The sequence below is a fragment of the Callospermophilus lateralis genome, chromosome 9 (genome assembly GCF_048772815.1).
Source record: "Callospermophilus lateralis isolate mCalLat2 chromosome 9, mCalLat2.hap1, whole genome shotgun sequence".
Lineage (NCBI taxonomy): Eukaryota > Metazoa > Chordata > Mammalia > Rodentia > Sciuridae > Callospermophilus > Callospermophilus lateralis.
In genome coordinates this window covers 71361936-71384396 of record NC_135313.1, presented here as the reverse complement: position 1 = coordinate 71384396, position 22461 = coordinate 71361936, and the positions used below count along the sequence as shown (strand labels likewise).

Genomic DNA, 22461 nt, shown 5'->3' with positions numbered 1-22461 from the left:
GATATTAATGAGTGTCTGTCTTGGACAAGACACTCTGGTGACCATCCAGCTCATAATCATGGTCATTTGTTCCATGGCAACATGACATGTACTGCAGACATTACCAAAATCTCAATGAAGGTTTATGAATGCTGTCAAATTAAATCAGTGCATTGGTGTGAACGCCTTCATTTGGGAGTTATATCCTCATTAAGCACTTTTAGATTATAAATAAGATCTATTTGTTTGTTTTATTTTAGGCAACATTGCATTTGGAGATGAAAGAGATATAGCTTATCCCTTTGCTGACATGATCACTCCTTAAGTGGGTGAACACACCTTAGTAAAGAAAAAGTACTTTGTTAAATAGTATTTTTTACCTTCTAGAGACTTTTACCATGACATAGATATTTTAATGCATCTAAGCATTGAGATGGCATGTGAATAACATCATTTTGGGTGTACACATTTCAACCTCCTTCTCAACTGCTTTCCTATTCTTAGGACATTGTAAACAAATTAAAAAACCACTTGTTTGTCTTATTTAAAAAGGATCTGACCCATGAAAACTCTATCTTCAGAGGCCACCTTGGGTTTGTAGCTGTGATTGCTACAGTGTTCTATAATTAATTCTACTTTGATTGATGTGGAATTTATACCACCCAGGACCAGGCTATGCTTCATAGTAGGGACTGGAAAATTTTTCCTATAAATGTCTAGGTAATAAATATTTCAGACTTTCCACACAGAGTGGTTTCTATTGCAACTTCTGTGATCCATGTAATAGCTTGAAAACAGTGGAGGCCATTATGTAAATGAATGGGTCTGACCATGTTGCAACAACACTTTATTTACAAAGACAGGTAGGATTCGGCCTGTAGACTAGAGTTTGCAGACCCTGTGCTCTATAACATCTCTATGGAAGCATTTACTCATGCAATAAATTTCTACTGAGTACCAATAGTGTGATAAATTCAGTGTGAGATCTGGGGGACAGCAATGATCCGATATTATTCTTGTCTTTATAGACTTTATGTTCTATCAGAGAAACAGATAAACAAGTAGCTGTAAAAATGTGATGAGTGTTAAGACAGAGAGAGTCTAGGGCAGTCTCAAGATGTCTCCTTATTCAGGCTCTAAATAGCAATCAGAATGAATCAAGAGCTCCGTCACATCTGGGCCTGGGAAATTCAATGTAACCTATAGTGTTGCCTCTTAGTTGTTTATATTTTTTTATTTCCCTGCATGGATTCAGACCTGTTGAAGGAAGTGACTGAAGCTGCCACCTGAAGGATGAATTGGTGTCAGTGTGGTGAAAAGGTGTCAGGGAGGACATGAATGCAGGGAGAGCAGTGGCTGGCAGAAACGGTTCCTGCAGTAAGCCCAAGTCCCCTGAACAAGCCAGATTGTAGCAATGGAAGGTCAGCCAAGCGGCCTAATTTACATGGAGTCAGGGAGGAGAGGGAGCGAATGTGATGAGAATCAGAAGGAAAAGAGGAGGGAGATGCCAAGAAATTATAGTAATCAAGGAGTTGCAGAGGAGATTAAATATCAAGTAGTCACATCACTTTATGAAAGCTACTTGCTGGCAGTCTCATTTAGTTTATTCCTGACCTAATTTATTCAAATTTGAGCCTGAAGGCTGGTACTAATTTGCATGTCCAAGAGTCATGTTTGTCTTGAAATCTAAACCCCATCACATTGTAAATGTGAATCTGGAAAGACAGCAAATGGAAATGCCTATTCTGGATGTTACTTAATTGCATTTGGAAAAGAAAATAATTTTAAAGATGAAAACAGGGAGGATCATTAGCCACCAACATTAATTAATGTTGACAGAATAGGTTACATAGTATGTGTCACAAAAGTAAAAGCAAAATGATATTCTTCTGTGATCACTTATTTATTCCCATATTGCAAGGATTGCACCAGGGTCTGTTGTCATAACAGATACAACTGTAGATTCCTTCTTCCACCCCCAGTTTGAGCAGGTTATCTTGGACAATGTTGTCACTCGGAGTACTGAACTTGACAAGGAACTGGCTGAAGAACTGTTCAACCATAGCAAAGAAATTCCCAACTTCCCAACCCTCATTGGACATACAATGCGTACATGATTTTTATAAAGGTGAGAAGAATTTATAAACTGTGAAGGCAACAGGAAAATGTTAGCAACTCTTTGTTATTCAAGTCCATAATTTATATTAAAAATCCAACTTTATAAAATTAATAGCTGTGGATTAAAAAAGGAACAAAAACAGCCTTTTAACTTACCAAAGCATAGCAACATAAGGGCCTAATAAGCAGCAGAGAAACACGCAGAATTAATTTATACTGAGAGTGGGTTTAATCCTCCAAGAACAAATTGAATACTAAAATGCAATTAGTGATGTTCACAGAATCTTATCTCTTGTTCATGTCTTTAAGTTAAATTGGTGCCTCTAGGAGAAGGGAGATACGCTGCTTCTATGTTTCTGCCTTTCACCCTTATCTCAAAAGGGATCTGGTATCTAGGCAAGAGTGGGGACCAAGAAATGGAAAGAAATGTCTTAGGGAACAAATCTTACAGGGATGGGGTGGTCTCAGAGTGGTGCCTTTATCTCTCAGCCATGAGTAAAGGGTTCTCTCACCAAGTTTAGAGACAAATTGAAGGTCAATGCTAAGTAGCAGCTCTTGGTCTAAGGGGTGAAGGGTTAGGCAGAAGTCCTTCAAGGACAGACTTTGTTCATTACAGAAGAAGGAATCTACAGGGTTGGTACCATGATGTGGAAAGCATTCAGGAAATCTTGCAGTATAGTTAAATTTGTATCAACATCTTATGATTTCATTCTGAACTACTTTTCCTTCTGGATTAGAATTCCTACTGAATTTTTCAAAATCATGAATGGACATAGGTTGCATTGTTTATACATTTTTCTTCAGGTTATTAAAGGTGTTTCACTACATATTGGTTATAAATAGGAGTGATATTGAATCTATCCTAAGCCTCTGGCTCACAACCCTTCATCTGAAGGGTTATCCAGCTATGTGTTTAAAGACAGAGCTTGCAAATTGTGGCCTGTTGGAGTCAATGTTGTTTTTTTTCGGGGCGGGGGAATGCCATGCAGTATTTTTAAAAGTATGAATTATTTTTCCAACATTTCTTCTTTCTAGAGATTTTATATGAGAATCCAGATGTTTAGCTTTTTGAAATAACATAAGGTGGGGCTGGGATTGTGGCTCAGCAGTAGAGTACTCACCTGGCATGTACAAGGCACTGGGTTCAATCCTCAGCACCACATAAAAATAAATAAATAAAATAAAGGTATTGTGTACAACTACAACTAAGAAAAAAATTTAAAAAAGAAATAATATAAGGTAATATAAAATATAGAAAATATTATATGCATGGCAGCCCAAGCAAGCCCTGGCCCACATCTGGGACCACATGGACTGGTGGCACTTCTGCTTTCGGACTAGGCAAACCGTCTCATCGACATTACCTGCCTGGCTTTTGTGATGCGTGAGTCTGAATCAGCTTAAATCATGCTGTTAGAAGTGTTGTCAGCAGTGCTAAAGAGAAGAGAACAGGGAGAAACAGACTTCCAGAGTGAAAGCGACATGAAAGAGAGAGAAGAGAGGGGGTAAAAGAAAGCAAAGGGAGCCCAAAAGAAGACTGTGCAAATGACAGATGATGACAAAATATTATTAAGCTAGGCCTCCTGAGGAGTGTGGAGGGGAGAAGAGCTCTATTTGGGGGGTGTATCCACTTCCTTCTGTTCCCACTAGTTGACCCAGTGAAACAAAGCGGTTCATGAACACTGAGAGCAATCTGGAGCAGAAAAAGTGAATGTAGAGGGGTGGCATGCAACCCAAGGGGAGTGTGAAGGGAGGAAAGTGGACCCCTAATTGCCTCCATCTGGCTGCTGCTGTCCCAATGGCCATATGGAGTGCTGCAGTATCCAAATCCCACCCAGGTCCTTAGGAGTCTCACTGAGGCATGAAGCCTCTTCTCTCCCAGCTCTTCTACCTGGCCATCTCCCCATCACTGGGGCAGCCTGAGACTTCTCTGGAAGGGTAGCTCTCTCAGCAAGACCCCAGTTTCTGAAGTCTCTAGGCCCGATGCTGGGTGCTGGGTCACTCAGTGGTTACTGGCCCCAGAACAAGGCATAGCTAGAGATGCTGTGCTCTTCATATGAGACTCTTGAGTCAGACACAGCCGTGCTCCATGGTGTCTTCTGCTGGGAAGACTCAGCAGCCAGGTTTATCTCACCTGGGGAGCAGGCTCAAGGGGTGGAGATACCTGAAGATGCTGTGGCCAACACCAAACCTCCGGGTCATATTACTGCTCTGCTGGGCTATGGAGAACTAAATGTTCTCCATTCTCTTTCAGGCCAAGGTCGACTAGATGGAGCATTGTGCTCCTTTTCTAAAGAAAAGAAGTTAGATTACTTGAAAAGAGCATACAAAGCTGGTGTGAGGAACATTGAAATGGAATCTACAGTGTTTGCAGCCATGTGTGGTCTATGTGGTCTAAAAGGTAAACTTTTCATTAATACTGAGGGTCCCAATCTTTTTTACTAAAGCTATTCTCATTCTTCAGAAGAAGAAACAGGGATCCAGCCATATATTATTTTGGGTTGAAAGCATGCCCTATAATTGTTTGTAACTTAAATCAGAATGTTTTGTGAGTGCCCAGGACATTAATCTGATTATGCATCTGAGGAAACAACCTCAAGGGTCAAAAAAAAAAACCAAGTTGCCCAAGGCATCAGCTCATTGGTGATAAAGCAGAAGTTTTGACAGTAAGTTCAGACATTTTTTTTTAGTCTTGGAGGTGGATGCTGTTTCCTATTACAATTGAATCTATTGAGACAGAATGCAAATAAGGTATTCCTAAAATAATCCATCCATCATAATTTTAATTAGCATAGTCAGGGAAGGGTAGGAGAAAGTGACACTTTAGAAAATGTCACGTGGACCTCACATGGGAAGCACATTCTGGTAAATGTAAATCTAAGATCATAAGGAGCAGGCAGAGCATGCTGGAGGAACAAATTGGAGACCAGAGGGCCTGGAGGGGTGAGATCATGGAGAGTGAGTGGTAGTGTTCACTATGAGTGAAACTGGAGCCACTGGAGGACTTTGAATACAGGAGTGACCAGATCTGACCTGTGTTTTAGAAGGGTCACCCTGGCAGCTGAGATAAAGACATACCAGGACCCAGCACAGAGCAGGGACAGGAATGAGAAGACTGATGCTACAGGCTAGTGAAAGGTGACAGGCCAGGATGAAAGCTGTAGAGCAGGGAAGATGCAGTTAGGTTTTGGAAACATTTTGAAGATAAATCCAATAAGACTTGTTGATAATTTGATGCAAATTTTGGGAGAAAGGCAAGAACCAAGAATGTCCCCTAGGTTTATGACCTAAACACTAGGCTATAAACTATGGACAAAGTTACTATAATTGGGAAAGAAAATTGAGGTGAAGATGTGGGAGTAGTGACATCTAAATGGAGGCCAAGTAAGCAGGGGTACCTGTGAATCTAATGTTCAGGTGAGGGGTTTGACTGGAGGAATAAAAGTACAAGTTGACAGACAGCATATAAGTGGCACTTAAAGCCATGCAATGGATGAGATGACAAGGAGAATGACTGCAGACACAGCTGAGAGGGGGAGTCTCTATTAGAACATTAGAAATTATCTGGGGAGTGTCCATAATGTTGGCAGTACATTGAAAGCACATAAAAGAGAATACAATAAGAAAAAGAAAATGGAAGCTGACCTCAACGGACCAGTGATGCTTTATTAAGCAACAGAGAGGCATATCTTCAAGGGGAAAATGGTGACAGGCTCCAACAAGAGTCTGTATTTTATAGGGTTTAGCAGGGCCATTCATGGGAGGAGTTTTGGTGGTGGGCTCATTTAAGGTGGGGCAGGAGGGCAGGCAGGGGAACAGTTGTGGATAAGGGAAATTTTCTGGGGGCTATTATCTATATCTTTTATTCCAGACTCTGATAGGGATATAATGAGTTGGGGTGACATTATAATATATGGCTACTTCCTGCTGAGAAGAGGCAGAGTAGGAGATCCGCCCATCAGAGATCTAGAAGAGGACAAGGAGGTGGGAGGTATGTTAGGCTCCTATACAGTCCTGGTGGTTGTGACTTAAGGGGAGTGTAGAGGGAGGGAACTTCGACATTGTTGTGGGTGACTCCTTCATTATGGGGCTCAGGAGAATCACATTGTGAGTGAAGGAGGAGATTGGCTTCTGCATGTTGTTGGGAGGTGGTCTGGGCTAGACAGGTCACCTTATCAAGAAGCTGCTTCTCTGTTAAGTTAACAAAGCAGGGGAAAAAGTTATTACAAGAAAAATGAGTTCTAACAGGTTTAAAAAGAGAGAGAAGCCAGGATGTTCACTGTTTTAGGCATTGGCTTCTTCTCATCTCTGTTGTTCCAACTGATCCTGGAGTTGCTTAACTTTATTTCTTACCAGTGCTGATGGTTGACATGGAAGCAACATTTTTCCTCAAGGAAGAGGCAGAGGATACCTCACTCAGCAGTAATGAGATCTAGACTCCGATGATGATTCTGCATGACCACAGATGCCAAGAAATCCAATTGATTTTGTAAAGTCAGTATCAAATAAGCAACCTGTTGAATGTCTTCAATAACCTGTATTGACAGTTTTTTATAGTAGTAAATAGAAGTTCCTAATCCTGCTGCTCCTGTGCCAAGCCCGGCAGATATCTGTAGCCCTTTGAGTAAGGGAATAAATGGAAGGGCTCTCTTGTGTCTGGTGTGCACTGTTATCAGGATAGGCAAACTTTGGTTGTTAGGTAAAACATCAGTTTGAGGAGTAAGGAAGACCAATATGCAGAGGCCAGTCTGAATTTTGGTAGGCAGGGGTAAAAATGAGCCTCATAAAGAAACTCCTCAGTATTTGAATGGCACCAGGGCTGTGGGGCTGACACAAGTGTATGTCTTAAGTTCTATTACAAAAGACCATTATCTTTTCTTTTAAATGCCCAGATATGGCTATACTTTGGTTATAACTATTTTTCCTAGGTGTTTAAGACCAAGCTGATCAAATTGACCTTGTTGCTATCTCTTGTTAAGAGTCAGCTGAGTTCCCTCAGGGGGTCACTCTTGGGAACTTGTGAGTAGCCCCTTAGCAACTTTAGTACCATCTGTCAGGTTACATCAGGGTTTCCTTGACCACGTGGAAGCATTAGCAAGATCTCCCTTTTCCAATGACCCTCCTGTCTGCAGTATGTGCACTGGTTGGCTTTCTGTTCTCCAGAGTCTCATGGATCCCCTGATCAGGAGGTCACGTGATTCAGAGTTGAAGGGCCCTTAGAGAAGTTCCCTTGTTCTCTGGATTCAAGCTGACTCAGAGGGCAAGAGCCAAATATTGGTTATTTTTTCTTCTTTCTTGGCCTTTTTACTTTCTTAACTTGAATCTCCAAGCCTTATTCTTAAACATCCATCAAGCCAGTTTCAGCAGTCTTAAAGTAAGAGTACTGGGTTTTAATTTTAATATCTATAACTTTACAGTCATTGAACCCTTTTATTTAATTTGGGGTCAGTATTAGTACTGAAAGTTAGCCTTTCATCCTGTTTATCTATAGATGATGGCCTGCTATCTCAAATTAACTAAGATTGTTATATTGAAAGTTGTATTTATGTAAGGCACTAAAGGACAACAGTTAAAAGTTTACAAGAAAAATACAAAATGAAATTAACAAGAATAAAAACATATTGAGTTTGTATAATAGCTATGAACTAAGAAACATAATTTTTATAATCCCAAACCTTTACTTTAAACCTTAGTTCAAAGAAGAGCAGCTCAGTAAAATGCTCGTCTAAATTTTATACTTTATATACTTGTGTACTTGGAATATATGAATACATTTAATATACAGAGGCCAGTAATAGCAGCATAATAACACTTATGTTTTTATATTGACCAAGTTTAGCTTTTAAAGAAATATCCATAATCTGTAATGTAATATAATACTCTAAAATAACAGTTTTTGTTTAGCCAGAGTTTTACAAACCCTAATTCCTTTAAAGCCAGTTGCTCTAATGAATAAAACTTAACAAACATAAGCAATTATCTTGATAGGTAATAGCAGATTAATATTTTATAAAATCTTTGTTACTTTAACCCATAGAGGATGACACAAGAAATTATCTTGATAGATAATAGCAGATTAATGTTTTTGTTACTTTAAACCATAGAGGATCAAACTTTGGTTTATATCAGTACATTAATAATTGACCTTAGGAAAAAGCCTTAAGTGACTTTGTGCTAATTATACATATCTAACATAGTTACACAAACTTTTTGAAATTTACCCTCCACAAACCTTCTGCAACTTACTTAGACATTTTACAACTTTTTACTTTACCACACAAAGACTTTCTTATCCAGAAACATTAATTTTTCCTTCTACTTTCTATATTAAAATATATTTCCAAGCCTAGAACATTCTTGTATCTATTTCCTAGCTTGTTTACCCTTTTCTTAATTCACACTCTGAAACAACCCTTATGAAATTTCTAAATTTAGACAAATTATTCCACTTTAATAAGGTGAAATACTTTGTTTTTATGGTACTTTAATTGAAGCCCAACTGACTGAATCTTAACTCTTAGAAACCTTGTTTTCGGTGAAGAAGACAAAGCAATCTTAAACATTTTTCTATTTACCAATTTATGAAAACATACATAAAGTTTCAATATATCATCTTATAAAATTTAAGAAGAGCACTTGATTTTATATTTAGCAGTTAGCACTTTAACTTCGTAAAGACTTGTATTACTAATTTTAAAGACATCTTTATTTTTATCTGTTTACCTAATTTAAATTGAACTTTTTAAGCCATGTGAACTCAAAGATATCTGGATCCATTTCTCATTTAAATTATAATTTCTGAGTGCTCATTTTTCTATAGCAATTTTGATACCATGTACATGATATGTGGACACAAGCATATATGTAGACAAAACAATACAACACACAAGTGTGCATATATAGACACAATAGACAGGAGATAGAGATCTTGTAGCTGTTTGTTGTAAGATGAAATTTTCCCAATGTTATTTGAGAGCTGATCCTTGAAAATTGTCCTCTGGGCAAAATCCTCTATAGTTAGATAAAATAAGACTGATCAGAAAATATATATTAATTTAGGCATACAGGATCAAATGTGAATTCACCATAAAATCATGAGCTCAAAAATATACAATTTTTAAAAATAAGAGATTTTAAAGAGAGAGAGAGAGAAAGAGACAGCTGTTATAAGATCAGGATTCAGTTTTTGTCTCAGATTAGAGTTAGTTTAGATATTGGAAAGATGAGAGCGCCCTGAAATACGTAGGTAAACAGTCTCAAGGTAAAGAAGACTTGACCATTTTATTTTGCTTCAATGTGTGGTCATGTTTAGGTAGGAACTTGTTAAGGAAGCATCATGGTAAGACAGCCAGCCATTTGGGTCCCACAAGTGGCCTGGATTTAAAAGTGACACTTTTGTTTTTTCTTCAGTTTCTACCTTTCCTTCCTTGACCTCTGGCTGGGGCTTCACTCAGAATGGAGGATACCAACTTTTTGATAACTATTTTAATTTAAGGGAGGACATTTGTCAGCTAGTTTTGCCCTTAAATTTTCTTACATATTCCGTTTTTCCCTTTGGTTTCTCATACACACAGGACCATGATTTCATATGATGCTCCTCAATTTGAAGTGGAAGGCAAGGCTATTAGTGCTCTTGTGATGTCTCCACTAGAGAAAATGAATCATTTGGATTCCTGAAGTAGGATAGATGAGGGGTAGTTTTACTTTAATTACCTGAGACAGATTTTCTGGTCTTGTTCCTGCCAGATGAGGGGAATACAGAAGAAAATGTGCTTTATGAGAGTCTAGAAAAGGCAGTCTAATTTTAAAGCTAGGGGAGCTCTATCTTGAGAATCTCCCAGTCTCAGGATCTAGTCACAAAAGCCTCCTCCTTTAGGGAAACTTGGATTCCTCTTAGCAACATTATTTTGGGTCTGCTTTTTTTCTGCAGTAAACAGGTAGTTTGTTAAGGAATGTGACATATCCTGACCTCAGAGACCAGACAAGGCTGCAGGTAAATTGCTTCTTTTAAAAGAAAGCATATGGGGGTCAACACAGTGGGCTTATTTGATAGACTCATTATATATAACATTTAGCATGTTTTCTCCTCCCCACATCCTGTCTCTCTCTTCACCCCATCCTGCATATGTGATTAGTGGCCAAAAGGTGGGAAAGAACCTTCCCAGAGGTTCTTTCACGTCTGTCCAATGGGCAGGAAAGGAGCCACCCAGGAGGTACTTCATTAACAACAATTCCCTGGAGGCAAGTATTCTTGGCTACAGGTGAAAGAAGAGGGGGAAGGGCCTTGGATATATTAGCATTTTATTTCCTTCTGAATTAGCCCCCATCTTTCTGACCCAACCATTTATTATTAGCATTGACTGTCTTTTTGTCCCTCAGCTTCAATCCCCCTTTTGAAAATGGAAATATTACTTTAAGAGAAAATGGACCACAACCGCTCTGGCTGCTTCAAGCAGGGAGGGGGTGATGTGAGGCAAGCAATATGGGTTTTTCTTTTAGGAATGTTTGGGTTAGTCAAGGGGTTCATGGCAAAAGTCTGGTTCAGAAAGAACAGTTTGTAATGTTATCAACAGTTTTTAATGCTCCTATGAGAAAAACAAAAAGACATAAGTACTTGAATGAAATTAATACAAAATAAATGTTGCAGCATCTGGAACATGTCAATGAATATCATGAAGATAATAGAAACCATTAATCTCTCACTAGGAGGTGCAAGATCTAAGAAGTTGTTCCCAAAACAAGGCCAGTGAGGACAACACAGTTATTGGCGAATGTAAATCTTTAACATCGCTGGAGTTATCACAGCACTTAGTTTAATAATGTCATAGATGCCCCCTCATAAGATATAGTTCAGCTATCTAATGTCATCTTATTTTTACAAAATACCATTTTATTGGCATAATCTCTGTGGTTAGTATAGATTCCTTTATTTCTGTTATTCAGGCCTTTCTTAGTAAAGTTAGTTAAGTCTTTTATGTGCCACATTACATCTTTTAGGCCACTCTGAGGGATAAATATTGGTGCTAGATAATCATACTAGAAGATACAGAAACACAGATCAAGTCTGCCTGTGTAGGAGGTTAGGAAGATTTGGGGGTCTCAAATTGACTCAGAAAAAAATTTTGACTCTGGCAGTCTCTTTTGATAGTTATCAGGCATCACTGTCTATGAAACTTTCCTTTATAGCCTCTAGCTTTACTTACTTTTGGTGGGAGTTCATCTGCTATTTCAGGGGTGGTAAATGAAGAAGGATGCTTAGGGTTAGGACCTGATCTAGGGGGCTCATGGAGTGGAGCATGTGTGAGAATTAATTATAGAGGAGAGCAAGTTTGGTATAATGAGGGCCTTGAGCAAAGGTAAAAAGAAACCTTGGAGGTAAGGAACCTCAGGCCATTGCCATTTCATCGGAGGAAATTGTCTAAGTCTTAGAGGATTTGGAGGCCAAAGGTCCTGAATTTCAAATTCAGGCCATTGACTTAGGTTGCCTAATTTAGATTGTGGCCAGATTGGTGGAGAACCCTGGGGTCCAGATGAGCAATGAGACAACCTAAGGGGGAGTCCTGTGGGAGCCCCCTTGTTGGATAGGTTTGATTGGGTTGGCAGTCAAGATCAAGGCATCTCTTGATGTCTTCTGTCACCAGACAGAATAGAATGAGAGGTGTTCCCTCCTTCAGTTTCATTGGGGAAGGACCCCCCACGGTCTGGGTAAGCCAAAAGGCCTGCATCTTGGGAAGGTTACCTTTGCAAGAGACCAGAAGGGATCTTACCTCTGCAAAGAATGAGAAGGCTGGTGTTGCATATGGGAACAAAATGGCAGAAAGGGGTCTCTGATCTGGAAGTCTGAATACATAAGAGGAGGAAGGAATTGGAGAGGGTAGGGTTAGAAGGAGGATGCCTCTAATATCAATAAAGGGCCCGAGACAGGTCCTTGCTCCATCCACGTGGCAGCAAGTCAGCAAAAATCTAGCCCAGGACTCGTGAAGGGCCTTCTTCTTTGAGCATAAGGTGGAAAGAGAAGGAGAGAAAAAAAAAGTCAGTCTGAGAATTCAGCCATGCTAGCCATGACTAGGAGCTTCCCTGGATTCAGAGAGCCAGAGAAGTGCCAGACAATCAGTGGTCACTTTCCAGGTCTCATAGGCCTTTTAACATGACTGTTACTAACTTTGAGTATAAAGTGAAGAGGGGGTGGCAGAGGGAGAGGGAGAGGGAGGGAGGGAGAGAGAGGGAGATATATGAGAGGGAAATATGAAAAAGTGGTAGAGTTTCCTTAAGACAGGGATGGGTAAAGACCCCAAAACTCTGGTTCCTGTGTTTCAGCACCAAAGGAAAGCACATGAAAGAGAATACAAAAAAAAAGGAAAAGGGGAGGCAGAGCTCAGTGGACCAGAGATGCTTTATTAAGCAACAGAGGGGCACATTTTCGAGGGGAAGATGGTGATGGGCTCCAAAAAGAGTCTGGGTTTCATAGGGTTTAGCAGGGCTAGGTCATGGGAAGAGTTTTGGTGGTGGACTCATTTAGGGTAGGGGAGCAGTTGAAGGGAAGTTTGCTGGGGCCTATTGTCCATATCCTTCACACACCACAAGAGTGTACGTAGCCTTTACTCCCCTGAGAATAAAATCTTCGAAGAAGTGAAGAATCACAGCAAAATAATGCTTCATTTTATCACAAGTGGAATTTGAATTCTGATATAGACTATCAATTTTAATATAGACATTATATGCAAAGTGTGATAATATTTTTGGAATATATATCTTTAAGTTATGGTTCATAAGAAGAGATTAGTTGTAAAACAATATATTTTACTCTTATCTCAGCATACATGTGCATGTAAATCCCTGTGCTATCTGCGTGAAGAACAGCAAATGCAACCTTGTGCTCTTTGGAAGGTCATTGTTAATACCCCTTTTTGGGTAAGAGTGGAACAGCTTGATCTTGCCCGAGCTGCACTTCAATTAGCACACAGCCTGCAGGGACATGTGTATTTGGATATTTCTGCTTTCTTTAGTGTAGAAAAAAGTGATCACCAGAGTCACATCTGTCTCCAACCTAATATGTACATGAACCAAATCTGGTAACTGATTTAGTTAAACATAAAGTGCTGAATTACCAAATGCGGCCCAAGGCCTAAGTGTGGTGAGAACCATCAGTTCTTTCTTAGAAGGCATCTATTGGCAGCTAGGGAGAGTTCAGGGCTTGTGAACTCAAGGAACGAGTCTTTTTCTCTTCAGAATGTTGCAGAAACTGGAGAGAAGTTATTCTGTTATGAGATTTGCTGCAAATTCTGTTATTTGTTTGTGCAAATCTTTGTGACCTCACTCTCCCTACCACCTGCCGCCTGCAGGTGGCCCTCCTGGCTACTTTCCTCTACCTTTCAGTGGTTCCTGGCCTCCTGCTGCATTTTCTTTTTTGTTGCAACAGAAGCTGCTGGTAGCTGATTTCACCTCTCAAATAGCTCTCTTCCAGGCCACTGCTGCTGCCTTTTCATCCAGCAGACCCCTCTGGGCTGCCAACATTCCCACTAAAGGTTGCATCTGCAACTCTGTAATTCGGTCATTCTTGGCAATATTTCCATCCGAATTTCTTCCTGGTGACAGGGGCTGTTTATCTCCCTCAGACATCACTGTTTTAAAAGGTGGATTCCTGGTAAGCTGCCCCTTGGAAGATCAGCCATCAAGTACACAGACAAAAGCCTCACGCATAAGTTACAATCATGTTCCCATCTTTCATTACCACTTCATAACATCCTTCCCCCACAGCAGTGAAGCTTGGAGCTGGCACCTGGCACCTTTTCATTTTAACCCATTTACAACCTACTCTGTGTGAGTCAGAAAATCTTACATTCACAAGCAGCTGCTGACACAGAGGAAGTTAGGGAGGGTATATAGCAATGATAAGCAGCATGGGAAGAGATATTTCACCTGGCACAAAAAAGCCCAGAACCTGTGACTGCCTTTAACCTCCCAGGCCTGTCCCCACCTACAACCTCCTCCTTGCCACTGTTAGCAGTGGTCCACCCCAGACTGCCTCTTTCAGCCTTCTCAGATGACCTTTTTATTTCTGTCTCTTTAATACGACCAAATGACTGCATAAACAAACAGAACTTGTACCAAGGTTCATGCTATTAGTTTCAGCTTATCAATAACATTAAATATAAACAAGGGACTTCTAGGGACCCATAGTCCTAATTCAGAGGAATCACTCACAGAGCTTGGACCCATGCAGAAAAAAAGATCTTTCTGCACCCAGCATGGCGAGGTCTCAGGTGTGTGTGGATTGCCACTTTTTCTCTATACAGTTAACGTCAGATCTCGCCCCCTTGGGAAGCTTTGCGTCACTGCACAAACCCACTAACACTGTCATTCTGCTTCACTTCTGGGCATCACATTTACTATTACTGACTATATTTCTGATTTGCTTATATATTAACTTATACATTGCTTTTCGTATATTAATACAGAAAGCTATGTATTTATTATCTCTCTCCATTGGGATGTAAGTGCCATAGAACAGGGACTTTGCTTGTCATTGCTATATTCTCAGCACTTAGAATAATGTCTTTCTTATGTGCATTCAAAAACTCTTTGCTGAATGAATGAAAAGAAATGCTGCTAGATGCCCTTGGCCATACCAAATGTCTATAACAAACTGGATCCCTCATTGCCCAGATACATTAGTAGTTTGGCATTGTCTGAAACAGGAGAGCCTTCTAGTTTCCCCAAAGGTCAAGGTTTCCCCTTTCTATGAAGTCTACACAAATACCTCCTTTGTCATATCTATGGGGTCTCTTGATAGATAAGCAAACTCCCTGGAATAAGGCTACTAACATTGTAAGTTACTGTTGCCCTACTGATGTCATTATTCTGGACAAGAGAATTAGGAATCCAGTGCTCCCTTAACAAAGATTTGGGTGAAGAGAAATAGTGTAAATCACCGATGTTCTATATCCGAAGGCTGACCCTAAAGAATAATGTCAGAATGTACAATGGAAACACTGTATAATGCGGAATAAATATATTCATTTATCATTTAATAAGATGCACACATCTGGTCCCTCTCTTAAAGTAAAATGTACATTAATTAAGCCCCTAACATTCTGATTAAAGATGATAATCCTTTTGCTTTGTGAATTTGAGATAGATATGATTTGTATCTGTTTTTCAAAGACATTGCTGCCTTTCGACACTTCCTTGTGTTTCATATAAAAAAATTATATGAAACCTAATATTTGTCTAAGATTGGGTTTTGCTTGAATCCTCTTCAATCTCTTCAGTTGTTTGTAACTCACAGTGGCTTTCTTTAGTGTAAAAGAAGAATTCAGCGTTATTTCTTCTGACAGATACTTGTAACTTTGGGGGATATGTTCAGTCTCCATTATATTACTTTATAACTGTTCAATAAGAGGTAGAAGAAGCTTGACTTTAATTTTGCTTTTACATTCTTCTGTTGTTCCCAGCAGTGAAGGGTACTGAGCTCAGGAAACTGCACCATGATCATTGATAAAGTCAAAAAGAGATATCAGAACAAAAATTAAAGATTCTAGTCAGCTTGGAGCTAGAGCATTTTTAACCCTAAAATGGAGATAAATCAGGACTTTGAAAAGTCATTCCACAAGGCAACCAACTGCAGCTCTTTTCACCTTCCCGAGAGAGAGAGAAACTGCCTGAGAGGTTGAATAACTTCCCAGCCTCCTCACAGCTGAGAAGTAGCTGAACTGGAATTTGAACACTGCCCCCAATGACTCACTCCTCTCTGCACTATGCTGTGCTCTTCTTGCCAGCAGCCTCCCAGGAGACCCAAGGTCCGTGGTCTCTGGACAGAAGAACCAAAATGTGCACCATTAAATTCAATGGAAGTTTTTCTATTTTAAATGTTTTGAGCAGATATTTGTGATACTTCAGCAAGCAGACCCTTAGGGCTGAGCATATCCCAAGATTTAGTGTTGGAATCAAAATGTCAAAGAGATATTTACAAAATAGAATGTATAACCATTACTTTGTCAAGAAAATCAGTCTCTGTATCTGCAAAATCGAGTGTAAATAATAAGTAATTCACTTATTACTTTATTTGTGTTTTTAATTGGCACCCAATATTTATACAAATTATGGGATACAAGTGAAGTTTCAATGCATGTATCGTTGGTGTGATGATCAAATCAGGATAATTAGCATATCCATCACCTCAGATATTTAATATTTCTTTGTGTGACACATTCAAAATTCTGTCGTTCAGGTATTTTTTTTACTTATCACTTTTTATAAAGATGAGATTTGAAAAATAACTTGCTTCTGCTTGTTTTGTAAGATTGTATGTGTTTTTCATCCTTGTCTATGGTTTGTTTGATTCACTTTAATTGTACTCTCCTATGCTATATCTTGCCTCCCTCCCCCACCGCTGCCAGCGCATCAGGGATTAAACCCAGGGGCACTTAACCACTGAGCCACATCTCCAGCCCTTTTAAAATTTTTATTTAGAGACAGGGTCTCACTGAGTTGCTTAGGGCCTTGCTATGTTGCTGAGGCTGGCTTTGAACTTGCAATCCTCCTGTCTCAGCCTCCAGATCTGTTGGGATTGCAGGTGTTTACCACTGTGCCTGGCTTACAGGTCCTTTAATGGTCACTGCTTCAACCTTCTGCGTGGCTGGTTTCACCTGTATCTGGCCTCTTCTCTGCTGTGACTCCCTTGTGGCTTCCTGGATTCCCCCTGCCAGGGGCCACCCCCACCCCTAGCACAACAGACTTCAATCTCTGGTTGAAGGTCCAGCATCCAGCAGAAACTCAAGGCGCCAAGGTTGCAGCTGGATCTCCTGGAGATGACAGCATGGTCTTCATACTGGCAACATGTTGTGAAGTACATTAAGCAGAGTATGTGGACTTGTGTGAGACCTCTGAGGCCTAACCTCCTCCTTTCTCAGAGAATGAGATCAGACCTAGAGAATGTAATTGAACTTCTTAATGAAACACAGTTAAACTGTAACAGAGATGAACTAGAACTGAGGTCTCTTGTCTCTTTTCTGTCGCTCCCTCCATTAATCCATCGGGTGTAAAAAGGTAGCATTAATTTACTGAAAGATGATTGATATCCACCTTTATCTGAGAAAGCATTAGTGGCAATTTTCAATTAAAGAAGAATATATAATAATCATTTAAACAATGGCAAAAAGAATAAGAGACATTTACTTAAGGGAGCAGATGAGGGAGCATTGATACTAAAGATGCTACCTAGGAATACAATACGAAACTTAAATACTTAGATTTAGCTTTGAGTTTCCTAAAGGCCAAGGTTAAAATGAAAACATTCTGAGTTACACATGCTTCATTATATAAAGAAAGCACTTGAAGTCTCACAAAAATATTATCCAAATGTTAAATTTATGAAAATATTAAACGGTGAAATCATCAGCTATATTATAATAGGCAGTGTCCTTAGTAATACTTTTATAAAAATATAGGAAAATTCTTTATAGAGTAAATTGCAAAATTTTGCTTGTAACTAATTCAGTGATTCTTTGGGAACCTAAGGAATTAGGGTTCAGGTATGTACATTTATGATGAATTGATTTGGTTTAGGGTTAGAGTTTAAAGTCTTTAAAGCAGTAGTTTAAAAATGACAATGTATAAATAATTTATCTTGGGGAGATTTTCTTTTTATGTAGATTTACTGTCCCCTCACAACCCCAGCCCCTAATTCTGATTATTTATGTCTGGGAGGGAATCTCTATGATGAGTAATCTCTGGTTCTGATGCAGATGGCCAGTGGACTTCATTTTTTAAAATATTTTTTTTTTAGTTGTAGTTGGATACAATACCTTTTATTTATTTTTATGTGGTGCTGAAGATCAAACCCAGTGCCTCACACATGCTAGGTGAACGCTCTACCACTGAGCCACAACTCCAGCCCCAGTGGACTGCATTTTGAAAAACACCAATGTAGAAGAGTTGTTGGTGTGTCCTTAGCATTGACCAGCCCATTTGAGTATCAGTTTTCTCCACCTGGTTTGTGATAAGCAGCCAACAGCCTGAGATGATGTCTCAAGAGAGATCCAGGAAGTGCAAAGGCCATGGGTTGTTGATTCAACAATGATTCTGTGCTTTCTATGCCAGGAACACAGGAAGTAAAGAACTCAAAGCCATGAGGAGCAGGAAGTGTCTGTGTGTTGTCCCGGTGAGAAGGGCCTGGGGAGAGATGGAAGAAGAGAAGCAGATAGAAAGGCCAGGCTGGGAGCTCCAAGTCAACCATTGCTGTTTTCTCATTTTCCCAAGTCCAACTCATTTGGCTTCTGCTGTGTACACTGGTATTGGTGCCTGTCTCTGCTATCTTTGGTCATCATTTATGGGAAAACGTTCCTGGAAATTTGTTCTGAATCAGAGAAGTGGGGTGGAAGTAGCAGTTCATAGGGCTCTATGATTCCTAAGACTTTTGTGGGGCCCCGGATACCCTGAAACAATACACACAAATGTGTGTATAGGCATATGAGTATTTTGTGTGTGTGCGGAGAAAGAGGTTCCAATTGCAATTTTAATTGGAGTTTCAAAGTTGCCATATATAATCCCAAAGTGGGCATCCTGGGCATCCCTGGCCGGGCTCAGGGCTCATTAAGCTCTGAGTTCAGATCTGTGTACTCTTATTACATTCCATCCTCAGGTCAGTTACATGACAACCCTCTGGGTGACAGCCGGGTCATTAAGTGTCCCTTTCTCTCCAAGAAACACCCTTCACACCTAATCTGAGGATTATGATAGCAAACCTGTCAGGAATAATTTTGATAAATTGTTTTGAATAATTAGTCCCTTTTAATTTCTCATGGAAATAGTAATTTTAGGTGACAAGATTATTATATGCTGCTTGTTAGCAGGCTCTCCAGGGTCAAGAAAACACCACCGAGATGGCTATTACCTGTTCTTTCCCATCATTGGCATTACCCTTGTAATACAGAAAAGACATTCAGTAAAGTCTGCTCCCACTCTGCGGAAAGCACAGAGCACTGGTTTCCTTTTATCCTTCTGCCAAGTGAAGGATTAAAGCAGGACTTTCAACTTTTCTCTGCTACAGCCAGCCCATGTCAGGCTTCACAGACTTGCTGATCATTAACTTGAAAAGCCAGGGGAAGTTTCTATCTCTTCCATTTGCTTGTTTACCTGTTCAGCCAAGTTGCTTTACAACTGAGTGGGTTTTGAATAAACAGGGTCCTGGGCGGTCAAATATTTGACTCAGCTCAAGTGGAATATTTTCATTGCTTTTCACTTCATTGAACATGAGGGTCAGTTTGACAGGTCAACGTGGGTTTGCCTAATGGTTCACCTTGTACCAATCCAGGAGAGGAGTAGATGGAAGGGAGAGAACTCTTCTCAGCTGTTTAGGAACCTGGGAACTGATTGGCTAATTATTTACCAGTTGCGTTGTAATGGGTCATTTGTCTGACCTTTCTAAATCCTCATTTCATCATCTGTCAAAAGAGTGAAAGAATACTGCCTAGCTCATGGCACAGCTGAGTGAATTACATGATAAATAAAAACTCAGTGCATAGCAAGAATTGAACCAAACAAAAGATACAGAGATTGGGAGAAAATATCTGCACACCATGTATTTGAGAAGGGGTTAAGATCCAAAACATTTAAGGAATTCATATAACTTAATAGCAACAAAACAAATAGCCTGATTAAAAAAAATAGGCAAAAGGTCTGAATAGATATTTCTCAAAAGAAATTATACAAATGCCTAGCAAATAGATGAAAAAAAAATGCTCAACACTACTAATCACCCAGGAAATGCAAATTCAAACCACAAAGATAGGTCACTTTACACTCTTTAGAATAACTATTATCAAAAAGACAAAAGCTAAGAGTTTGTGAGGATGTGGAAAGAGGGAAGCCCTTGTATACTGTTGATGAAAATGTAAATTAATACATCCTTATTTTGTAAAACTTCATGAAGTTCTCCCAAAAAACTAAAAACAAAATTGCCATATGATCTAGCAATACTACTCCTGAGTATATAACCAAAATAATTCAAATCAGTATGTGAAAGAGACATCTTCACTCCCAGGCATTGCAGCATCTCTCACAATTGCCAAGATAGAGACTTGACCTAACTGTTCATCAACAGACTACTGGATGAAAAAAAATGTGGTAAAAATACAAAATAGAATACTATTCAGCCTTAGTAAACAAAGAAATTTAGTTATTTGGGACAATATGGATGAACCTGGTAGATACCATGTTAAGTGAAATAAGCCAGGCCCAGAAAGACAAATACTGCATGATCTCATTTACAGGGGAAATTTAAATATTCAAACTCATAGTGGTGGATATTAGAATGGTGCTTATCAGAGGCTAAGAGTCTGATGGCAGGGGTGGCAAATGGCTAGCTGTTGGTCAAGGGTATGAAGTTTCAATTAGAGGAATACATTTTAGAGATCTCTTGCACAACATGTGAGTGCAGTTAACTAAAATATATTTGAAAATCTCTGAAAGAAATTTTAACTGTTCTCATCATGGAAAGAGATAAGTATGTGAGGTAATGGGTATGTTAGCTTGATTGAATCTTTCTATGATGTATACATATATCAAGATATCACATCACATTCCTTAAATATGTATGATGACTTGTCAAATGAAAGTAAAATTTAAAAGATAGCATGTCCTATTATGATTCTGATATATTTCTCCCCAAATCAAATCTTACAAAGATGTCTTAAGTAGTAGAAGGGTAAGGAATAAATATCACACTCATGCCCAACTGTATCTTTATATCCTTAAAACTTGTTATTGTAGATATGTCTAATCCCATATATGCTGACATTCTTTAAAAATGATCAGAGGCAAGAGGCAGATAGAAATTATTTCAATGTTATCAATTATGAGGGCTTAACATGGATGTCAATGTAGGTAACCACATTCCTTGAAATCAAGGAATTCCTTGATGTGAAACTGGAAGTAAGGAATTTTTATGCCTCCCATTTTTTTCTAACTTTTCAATGAAACAAACCAAAGATACTGTTCTTGTGGCAACTTTTCAAAAAATGAGAATTTTGTTCTTTTAGGAAAGTTTTTTTGTTCTTTCTCTCCTAGTTTCTTATCTATCATAAAATTTTATTCCCATTCTTTAGAAATTAAATACTAATATATTTGCTCTTTTATGGAGCTCTTATGTTTAAATGTTTCATTTTTCAAATTTCATAAGATTTTCTCAAATTTCATAAGGCATACAGGCTGCACCTTGCTGTCTGTGAATTCATCTTCCCTTGCGGTCCTTCTGAATTTGACACTCACCTTTATTGACATTTCATAGGTCGATGTTCCATATCTCTTCTCTATTTATTTTACTGTCCAGTAAGGGCTGAGGGAGAAAAAAATCAAACATTTTCTTAAGGAATAAGGGCTAGCTCTCCAGGTATATCCTCAAAGAAGAAATCTTCTCTAAGAACTGGAAATAGGTTCAAAAACTAGAGCCTATTTTATAGATGGCAAAGATCTCTCCTTGTTTTAGCTTAAACCTGAAGCTTTCCTGAGCTTTATCTAACTGTGAGGGAAAGCGGAAAGAGGAGTTTGCATGATATTTTCAATTAGCTTATTTAAATGAACTCTTTGGTGAGATTCCATAGAAATATGAACTATAAATATGAATTATATAGAAAACTAAAGGGTTTATCAGATTGTGTCTAATTACAGAGAAAACAACACAAACTCCATATAATCTGGATGGTGGCTTGCTAGGCTAATATTCCTGTAGAAAAGGTCAAATCATTCACTTCAGTAATCCTATTACTTTCTCTACTAGCTGCTGAAGTGTCTGTGTGACCCTTCTTGACCGACTCGAATGTGACGACTCGAATGTGACCAGATCAACTTGTCTCATGATGTTCTGATGGGATACCAGCAACGGCCTCAGCTCCTAATCTCAAACTTCATCAAAAAGCAACTTGGACTTTGTGACCAGATGTCATAAATTGCCAGTCCAACCCTCCCCAACTTGCAGTTGGTAGATCATGATTTTGAAGCCATGTTTTATTTGTAGCATTTTCCTACAGTTCTCATTCACACACTAAAATCATAATAGAGAGGTTTCATGGTATCCCTTTATCTTAAAAATGAATTTATAGTGAGAGAAGTTAATACCATATTAAATGAAATTCAAATTCCATTTTAGAATAAGCTAAATAGATCAATCTAATAATTCAAATTTTAAAAATTCCTGGATTGTGACATTTGGAGTTTTATATGCAGCATTAATTAAGCTCACATCAAAATAGATCAGCCATTTGTAGATACAGTTACCAGTCACTCTGTTGCTGAATCCAATCCAGAAATTCATGTGAGAAAGTTGTCAGGCACTTCTAGGTGTTGGACCAGTGACAGAAATTTGAT

The 22461-nt window shown here is 39.0% G+C and overlaps 1 protein-coding gene across 1 annotated transcript in view; it reads left to right on the top strand.

Annotated features, from left to right (window-relative positions):
- The window catches only part of Upp2 (uridine phosphorylase 2), a 40297-nt gene extending 18255 nt beyond the window's left edge, over positions 1 to 22042 (top strand). Inside the window, 7 exon segments of the mRNA XM_077110317.1 lie at positions 1901 to 2083; positions 2085 to 2107; positions 4352 to 4498; positions 5969 to 6088; positions 20569 to 20611; positions 21884 to 21917; positions 21920 to 22042. Coding sequence (XP_076966432.1) covers positions 1901 to 2083; positions 2085 to 2107; positions 4352 to 4498; positions 5969 to 6088; positions 20569 to 20611; positions 21884 to 21917; positions 21920 to 22042 — 673 coding nt within the window.
- Positions 22043 to 22461: the final 419 nt, after the last annotated feature.